The sequence below is a fragment of the Paramisgurnus dabryanus genome, chromosome 3 (genome assembly GCF_030506205.2).
Source record: "Paramisgurnus dabryanus chromosome 3, PD_genome_1.1, whole genome shotgun sequence".
Lineage (NCBI taxonomy): Eukaryota > Metazoa > Chordata > Actinopteri > Cypriniformes > Cobitidae > Paramisgurnus > Paramisgurnus dabryanus.
In genome coordinates, this window is record NC_133339.1 from 30,220,465 (window position 1) to 30,229,219 (window position 8,755).

The following is an 8,755-nucleotide window of genomic DNA, read 5'->3' on the forward strand; positions in this document are numbered from 1 at the left end:
AGCCTAAAAGCCTATTACAGGCCAGTGAAAGGACCATATGAAACTACTGAACCTTTCAAGCATTAAACTGACTAGTTTTGTTAACCAAAACATTAACAGCTGCAACATGCACCTGTGCTTAACAGATGTACAGTATTACTGGAAAATATCTCAGTCATATCATGCGTAAGAATACAATAATCTTTCTAAATCTAATTTAAATATACAAGGTAACAAATGTAACATAGGCCTACTCCAGTTAGTTATTTTACACCACTAACCTATCCATCACTGTCATAAAAAATCGTTGTATTTTGTTATTATTGCACATAATATATTTTAATTTGATACCAGCTGTCTACACAATAAATTCATGTTTTAATAATAGCCAGCTGTCTGCATAGCCTGACGTAAGAAACGAGTTTTCTTTAGGTTTTAGATTTTTTCACGTTAACCCTTCTATTTTATTTTTTATAAATCCCTGCAAAGGTTGTGGTGAACTTTTGTTCTGAGAAGCTGCAGGCTCCTCACTTCATCTTGTATTCTGATGCTGTTCCTACATGCATTTTTATTTATTTATCGCGCTGCCTTTAAGTGTTTTGTTATTAAGTTAATGCAATATCAGGTTTTTCGAGCTGCAGCAGTCTGAGCTAATGACAAACCAGACAAACTTGAATTTGCTGAATAAAAAAGAAAAACCCGGAACTACTTTTTCTCTTCACGTGCTACAGTGAAATACACAGAGCTGTAAGTTGCTTTATTCTCTCAAGGTAAGTTAAAAGATTATTTTGGCTGTGTAAAATCTCTATTACTCGTATCAGTAGCACTTGGATAAACAGCCGATCTTTGGTAAACAAATGTTTTGAAAGCATGCACGTTGTGTTTGTTTCGCGAAGCTGTTCTTCGATTCCCGTTTCATAGTGCCCGGTTAAGAGATTTGCTTATAAGCGAAAAGTAAACAAAAACTCTGTAACTCTGTTAACTGATATGCGTAGTTGAGATATTTATTATGCGTCATACCAAGCTCCCCACTTCCTTGTGCTCGTGAAAATAAACTGTTTTATTCAAGGAAAAGCTGGACGTTTTTGATAGTCACGTTTAACTCTTCGAAAACATTCTGTGAATACGTGTTGATTTGTACTACGGTATATTATAAATGTCAATCACAGAGATGGGCGAGGCTTCGCACCCCGGAAGTTGTATCACCCCGAAATTTTTTTTCGTGTAAATAATATAATTTTGAAATGTTAACTATTTACTGGGTGTTTAAAATGTAAATCCTTTTAAAGTTTCAAGGTATAAGATAAATTTAAATAAAAATTATTTTCCAGAGCACAACTGCAAATGGACCGTAACAAAGATTACTTTAAAATACTGAACTGCCAATTCTGGACATTAACATGTTTAAACGATTACACTTTTTTTACAAATTTTTATTAAGGCAACAAAAATACTGATATTTAAATGTCCAATAGACATTTTGACAATATGATTTATGGGCTGCTCGCGCCCCCTTGAGGAATACTCAAATTTTATTGTCAGCCGAATCCCTTTGACCTAAATCATTACTTGAAGTACCCAAAGAGATTTTAAGTAAATATTTTAATAATTTAATAGCACATTTGAATGTTTAATTTCAAAAATATTTATTTTTAATGCGTTTTAATCAGTAGTATTTTACATAGTTATTGTTTTTTTAGTACTTTAAAAATAAATGTTTTGGGCCCTCATCTGGTTATTTTCTTTTTTCTTTATTGTAATATTTTTTTTATCACAAATTGGCAATTCCCCTGCGAACCACCGGTTTGGTAAACACTGGTCTAACAATCCCTATTTTATATGAAAGGACTAACTACATCCTGTAATATAAGCATAAATATATGTATCTCAATGATTTCTTAACATCTTAAAAGTGAATCTGTACAGAAATTATGAAATGTACTTGTTCTCAATGTACCCCCACAGGCAAACACAGGTGTTTTCACAATGGAGAGCCATAAAGAAGTGGTGGAGAGGCTGCGTGGTGCTTTCCGCTCCGGAGTGACTCTCCCAGTCCATTTCCGGTTAACTCAGCTAAAGGCCATGCTGTTGATGCTTGAAGACAATGAAGCACAGATCTTAGAAGCACTACATCAAGATCTTGCCAAGGTATTAACATGCACACAAATAACTTACTCTTCTTAAATCTGACACACAAGTTTAAAACAATGCAATATTATTATCTTTCTGACAGCCGAAGTTTGAGGCATTCTTGTCGGAGATTGAAATTGTTGTAAATGACCTTTGCCTCACAATCAATAACTTGCACACCTGGATGCAGCCTTCTTATGTGGACACAAACTTGGTAAGATTCACACAACAGATCATATTTATATATTCACTATATTTTTTGTCGCATCATTAACATATGCACCCATTAAGCAATGCCCCGTTACTTGCAAATCTATTATGACTGCAGATGAGCTATAAAGGATGTATTTGTATTTCAGGCAACAAAGCTAGATCACTGTTTTGTACGCAGGGAGCCATTTGGTGTTGTTTTGATTATTGGAGCGTGGAACTATCCACTACACCTTATTTTGTTACCTCTGATAGGTGCCATTGCTGCAGGTACCATAAACATTTCTATAGCCATTCAACCCTTGTGACAAATCTACTGTACGTTTAACCCAATGTCTTTTTGTCAGGTAACTGTGCGGTACTGAAACCGTCCGAAATAAGTAAATCAACGGAAAAACTTATTTCTGAACTCATTCCTAAGTATCTCTCCAAGGTAATCCTTTGGAAAATTCTAATGATCTCATGTTTTATTACTGTATATGGGCTGCATGGGAATTCTTATCTTGCGAATATGCTTGTGTTTTGTCTTGTAGGACTGTTATGCTGTCGTTTGTGGAGGACCAGAGGAGACCAAGTCATTGCTGGAGAATAGATATGATCATATCTTCTACACAGGTAGGAGGTTTTATTGTTATCAGTGACCAAAAATAAAAGTTGCCACGTTTCATTTTTTTATTATTATTACTCCTCCTCGCTTCTTCAGGCTCTCAGAATGTGGCCCGTTGCATACTCCAAGCAGCTGCAGTGCACCTCACTCCAGTAACTCTGGAGCTTGGTGGCAAGTGCCCTTGTTTGATACATGGGCGGATAGACATGAAAGCTGCTGCTAAAAGGCTGGTGTGGGCCAAGTTTTTCAACCTAGGGCAGAGCTGTGTGGCTCCAGACTATGTATTATGCACTGCTGAGACGAAGGAAGCATTGCTACCTTTTATCAAAGAGGCTCTGGAGGTCTTCTATGGATCTGACCCCCAAAAAAGCGAAGATCTGGGCCGTATTGTGACAGACAGACACTGGAACCGATTGGTTGAGATGCTAAATAAGTCTAAGGGAAAGGTGGCGATTGGAGGAGAGAGTGTTAGAGATAAGAAGTACATTGGTGAGTAAACCGGGTGTGATTCTGTGATTACTACACAGTGCCTTAGACTGATGGATAAAAGCAGCGATTACATTTTGTCAACCTCTCTTTGTTTTTGGCTTTAGCCCCCACTGTTGTCGTGGATGTGCAGGAGTCTGATGCTTTAATGCAAGAGGAGATTTTTGGCCCCATCCTTCCTATACTGACCATAAAGTCTCTCGATGAAGGGATCAATTTCATCAATGAAAGAGAAAAGCCGCTTGCACTTTATGTGTTCTCTGATGATTCTCAGGTATAAAGGGTAAAACAAAAGCTATTCAGAGTAACAGTGTAGTGTAAGTGAAAGTTTTATGGATTCGTATTTCTTCCTTTTAAGATTGTGAACACTGTTCTGGAGAGAACCAGCAGTGGAGGCTTCTGTTCCAATGATGGAATAGTTCACATGTCACTTCCTAGTTTACCATTTGGAGGAGTGGGTAAGTGTGCAAATGCATAAAAAATAGCATTTCTTTAATGTTTTAACTAACTACATCCTATAGACAAGTATAGGGCTACAATTGAATTAAATCCGGGAAACGTTTCTAACAAGTGCTTGTTGATGCAGGTGCCAGCGGGATGGGCAGCTACCACGGGCACTGGGGTTTTGAGACGTTCAGTCACAAGCGCGGCTGCATGCTGAGGGGCTGGGGACTGGAGCGCATCAACGTGCTGCGCTATCCCCCCTACAAAGATAACAATCTTAGCTGGTTGCGCTGGGCCACCACTACCAAGAAAAAGGGATGGACGGAGTGCACCATTATGTGAGGGGCTAGCCATTTCCTAGATTTGTCTAATGAACCAGTATAAAAAGCATGACAGTCACTTAGGGTCGGTACAACATTTGGTCAATAATGCTTAGTTTATATTGGGATTTCCAGTTACATATAGATAAATAAAGATTTACTCTGTTCATTTATTTCAAATTTTCACTAGAGGTCAGCATTGAGATGTGTACTGTCAGTGACTAGATGTACAAGTATATGTCATATTTCATTGTTATAATGATGTATAATTATCTGTTAAAATATATACATGGTTAGTCCAAAGAAACTTCTGTTCAGAAGGTCAGAAAATGGATCCTACAAGTTATCTAAACTAGAATAAATAGTGGGCTTTTTTGATACTTGAAAGTGTTAGGTATGGATATTTTACATATACTTTGTATATTTTGCAATGCTGATCATAAGAGCTTAGTGTTTTTTGTTGGTGGACATGTAAAGAAGCTTTGTATGTGTGTGCTACATAAACTTAACTGCAAAATCTACTTAAAAAAAAATTGTAAACTACTAAATTAGCATAAAACAAGACAGCCCCAAATTAAAACGAATGCTTGAGCTGAAAAGAATTTATTTTTCAGACTTATTCTAAAAATGTTTCCGTGTCATTGGTTTTGTTTCAAGATGCACACCAGTAATGTTTTTTTCTATTGCATTTTTCTATCAACCTAAATATCCTAATTTAAAGGGGCCATATCATGAAAATCTGACTTTTTCCATGTTTAAGTGGGTCCCCGGTGCTTGTATCAACCTAGAAAATGTGAAAAAGATCAACCCAGTAACTTAGTTCTGGTAGACCATTATCTGCAAGCATGTGAAAAAATGGTAATTGAAATCTGACTCCCCTTGTGATGTCAGAAGGGGATAATACCGCCTCTTAATCTGCACTATCAAACCACAGCACTGACATTTAGTGCGGAGATCAGGTCATTTGCATTTAAAGGGATACACCCAAAAACGGCACATTTTTGCTTAAACCTACAAAGTAGCAGTTTTAATAGTTATAATAAATTTACTATATGGTATTTTGAGATCAAACTTCACATATGTACTCTAGGGACACAAAGATTTATTTTACATCTTAAAAAAGTCTTGTGAAATGTCCCCTTTAATTAAGGCATAGAAAGAGAAATCAATTTTCATTTGATTTATTTGTACGATAGCTATAAAACGTCTTGCTTCAAATTATTTTGAATGGATCATATTATACTGGCAAGCACATATCAAAGCATATTTTGTGACAAACACATTCTAAATACCCAGACATCAAACCCTGCATAATCTTGCATTCCTATCCTGTTGGTGTACAAGTAACCTTATGTCTTGCTAAAAAATATATGTTTTTGTACAGTATACAAATATGAGGGCATCCATGCTCCTCACATTTTCATCTGTAAGGTGGTCCAGATTCAAGTACTGTTTCTCAGGCCTTTGCTAGTGACATTTCTTAATAAAATGTCAAATACAAAGGTTTCAGATGTGTGAGCTGGTGACAATCCTCTAAGGCATCTCCCAAAAGAGACGCTGAACCAGTAACATGGTGGTTGTTTGCTCCAGCATGGAGTCTATTTCAGGGTTCAGGTTTGTGGGAGGAGGTGGGATTGCTGCCAGGCTTTCCTGGCTCTGAGGCTTGTGGTTGAGGGGAGGTGGAGGTGCTCGCAGGGCTGGCAGGTTCTTTCTGAACAAGTTCTGGCTCATCTTGCCCGGCCTGTGGAGGATGAACCAGGACCTTGTCGATGATCCCGAAATCCTGAGCTTCCATCGGACTCATGTACCTGTCTCTCTCCATCACACCCTCTACATGAGGACAACATAAAAAAGTGACACTGAAAACTCAGCTAGTCATTTTGTGTGATATATAATGTAAAATTTAAAAATATAACCTTGATATCTTTAATACTGACCGAGTATGGTCATGTTAAAGTTTAATGAAATCAATGTGAAATCAAACTTGATACTCCTTATCTCATAATTAGATTGAGACTTTAGGCATAATCACAAATTTGATCAATAAAGAAAGCCCTGCATGCAATAGCACAATTACCTATAGTCTCCAAAAGCTGCCCTGTGTGCTTTGAATAGATGATGTTGATCTGTCTTTTCAGCTTGAGAATTTCCTCTGCCTGGATGGCAATATCTGTTGCCTGCCCCTGTATTTATAAATAAATTGGTGTTCAGATTTTTTCCAAAATTGCAATTCTCTTCCCAGTGGTTCTTTAAATTTATACTCACCCTTGCACCTCCAGAAGGCTGGTGCACCATTATTCTGGCATTGGGCAGTGAATGCCTCATGCCTGCAGTTCCTGATGCCAACAGGAGACTGCCCATACTGGCAGCCTGGCCCACACACCAGGTAGAGATGGGATTTAAAATATACTGCATGGTGTCGTAGATGGCAAGTCCAGCTGTAACTACACCCCCTGCAGTATGCAAGAAAGGAAATAGTATATATAGACAGAAAATTATGGACAACAAAGAAAATGCATACAAGGACAGCAACAGTTTGTTTTGAAACTCATTCTCTAAAGAATATGGATGAATAATATTGTACAGCTTTTGCTAAATAAAGACTTCTGGTTTTTACTTATGATATATACAAACTTGTATCTGTCAAATAACTTGTGTTACTCTCACCAGGGCTGTTGATGTACATGTGAATAGGTTTGTTATTGCTCTCTGACTGGAGAAAAAGTAGTTGAGCAATGACCAGAGAAGCCACAGTGTCATCGATCTAGATAAAAATAATTTTAACAGAATGAAGAGAAAACTAAGGAAACTTATTTTTAAAACAATACTTCTGTGTGTCTGTCTTAGCATTTCACTTACAGGACCCATAACACAGATGATTCTCTCTCTGAGTAGCCTTGAGTAGATGTCATACGCGCGCTCTCCTCGTCCCTGAAACAGACCATGTGTTGCAAAGCTGTCAGGTTTCATTTGAGTTCATTACTTTTACATGAATCACTTAAATACATAAACGTAACACTGATAAATATAAGAGATTTGTATCAAGGTCGAAATCAAGCAAAATATTTAGATAAACGTACCGTCTGCTCCACAACGATAGGTATGAGTGGACTTCTCAATAGTGAAGTCTGATGAATGGAGCGAATCCCTTTGAGTGTCGAAACACCGCATTGTAAAACTCTCTATAAAAAATACAATGACCAATGGTAAAAAAAAACAGTTCTCTGCCATTTTGTACAAGGTTGTTGAATATGGTAGTAGAAAGACCTTGCCATTACTGTTACACATAAAACAGCTTATTTCTTAAAAATAAACTTCAGCAAAAAAATAAGATCATGTAATATAACAGAAAAAAATACTGGGAAAAGAGCAGTTAACAGTTACACAGAACAGGTGTTTTAATCGGGAAATGTCATTACTAACTTACTACACAAACTAACGTTACTCGGGAGTTATTTCGACTTACATAATTAATACAGATAAGCACAATTTTTGCACATTTATATTTATTTTCAGAGCGCAGTTGTATACTCACTTGCAATAACATGTTTCTGATAAGCAACCCTCACACGACCCCTATTCACCCGGATGTGAAGTTACTTCAGTCATATGACGAAATCCCATGCGAGATTGCACATGAGCCCTAGATGGCGCTGTGGACAAGCAAAATGTTTCAAAAGTAGTGTCATTTTAGCATTATAACAAAAACTGATTTTCTTTTATTCTGTTCTGATCTTAGTCTCCTACTTGTCAACGTAGCTTCGTAAACTATGCTTATTGTAGCTCTTGTAGAAATTGAATGATCCTTATGTGTTGCTTTAGATAAAACCATATTCTAAATTTATTATTTATTTAATAATTTAATTTAATTTAATTTTAAACTAATGCTATAGTTAACATAAACACTAATTTAATTACATTTAATGTTATGTAGGCTACATTTAGGCAAGGCAAGGCAAGTTTATTGAGATTAAGATTACTGAAATAAAGTAAAAAAAACAGTATGAGTGTTATTGAGCAAAAGTTATTCTCATAAATATTGTCCTGCCATATGTTTTATTTCATTATATTATTTCGTTACATTTCATATACTATTAATTGTATACAAGTAGTGTTGCTTTCGTCAACGAAAAGTATGACGAAATATAGTCGTCAACGAACCTTTTTCACGTGACGAAAACGAGACGAGACGTAACGAAAATGCTGGTCATGTGACGATGACTATAATAAAATGTATAATGCAATATTGTTGACGAATAAAAACGAGACTAAAAGTGGTTTACAAAATAAAAACTAAGCTAAAATGTCTCTTCATTTTCGTTGACCAAAACGAGACGAGACGAAATGTTATAACGTTATTTCGTCTTTTACCCATCTCAGCATCTCCGCGCCCCCACCACCTGACTGCAGGTGATCACGTGTGTTGTTGGCGCTGCGTAGATCAATCAAAACATGAAAGTACCGCGAGAGTGAGTAGAAAGCATGCGGAGCTGTCTGCTCTCGCGATGCTTTGATATCATACGCCTCCATTTGCACGTTAATGGGCATTTCAAACAGTGTACGCGACAACTGTGAGACA

General features: G+C 36.9%; 2 protein-coding genes across 3 annotated transcripts; one reads left to right on the forward strand and one right to left on the reverse strand.

Annotated features, from left to right (window-relative positions):
* Positions 1–488: 488 nt before the first annotated feature.
* On the forward strand, positions 489–5,196 carry aldh3b1 (aldehyde dehydrogenase 3 family, member B1). 2 transcript variants are annotated; one of them, XM_065276278.2, is made up of 10 exons: positions 489–726; positions 1,945–2,127; positions 2,213–2,323; positions 2,469–2,589; positions 2,667–2,752; positions 2,853–2,934; positions 3,023–3,415; positions 3,520–3,686; positions 3,771–3,870; positions 3,999–5,196. In XM_065276278.2, exons 2-10 carry the CDS (start codon positions 1,966–1,968, stop codon positions 4,196–4,198), a joined length of 1,422 nt encoding a protein of 473 aa, XP_065132350.1. In that variant the 5' UTR covers positions 489–726; positions 1,945–1,965; the 3' UTR covers positions 4,199–5,196. The 2 variants fall into 2 exon arrangements, with proteins under 2 accessions (XP_065132350.1, XP_065132341.1); XM_065276269.2 differs by having other exon boundaries at positions 490–749.
* A 145-nt stretch (positions 5,197–5,341) lies between these two features.
* On the reverse strand, positions 5,342–7,797 carry clpp (caseinolytic mitochondrial matrix peptidase proteolytic subunit). The gene is made up of 7 exons (XM_065255681.2): positions 7,712–7,797; positions 7,257–7,358; positions 7,036–7,107; positions 6,844–6,940; positions 6,442–6,629; positions 6,254–6,359; positions 5,342–6,006 (listed from the first exon to the last, which is right to left on the reverse strand). The coding sequence occupies exons 1-7, from the start codon at positions 7,721–7,723 to the stop codon at positions 5,780–5,782; spliced, it is 804 nt and encodes a 267-aa protein (XP_065111753.1). The 5' UTR covers positions 7,724–7,797; the 3' UTR covers positions 5,342–5,779.
* Positions 7,798–8,755: the final 958 nt, after the last annotated feature.

Bases quoted from the DNA above. Each gene is read 5' to 3' on its own strand.
- aldh3b1 (XM_065276278.2), top strand. From the start codon at position 1,966: ATGGAGAGCCATAAAGAAGTGGTGGAGAGGCTGCGTGGTGCTTTCCGC. The intron at 2,128-2,212 runs GTATTAACATGC...TCTTTCTGACAG, and splicing joins TACATCAAGATCTTGCCAAG to CCGAAGTTTGAGGCATTCTT. The intron at 2,590-2,666 runs GTACCATAAACA...TCTTTTTGTCAG, and splicing joins GATAGGTGCCATTGCTGCAG to GTAACTGTGCGGTACTGAAA.
- clpp (XM_065255681.2), bottom strand. The intron at 7,108-7,256 runs GTACGTTTATCT...GGTCTGTTTCAG, and splicing joins CTATCGTTGTGGAGCAGACG to GGACGAGGAGAGCGCGCGTA. The intron at 6,941-7,035 runs GTAAGTGAAATG...ATTTTTATCTAG, and splicing joins TCATCTGTGTTATGGGTCCT to ATCGATGACACTGTGGCTTC.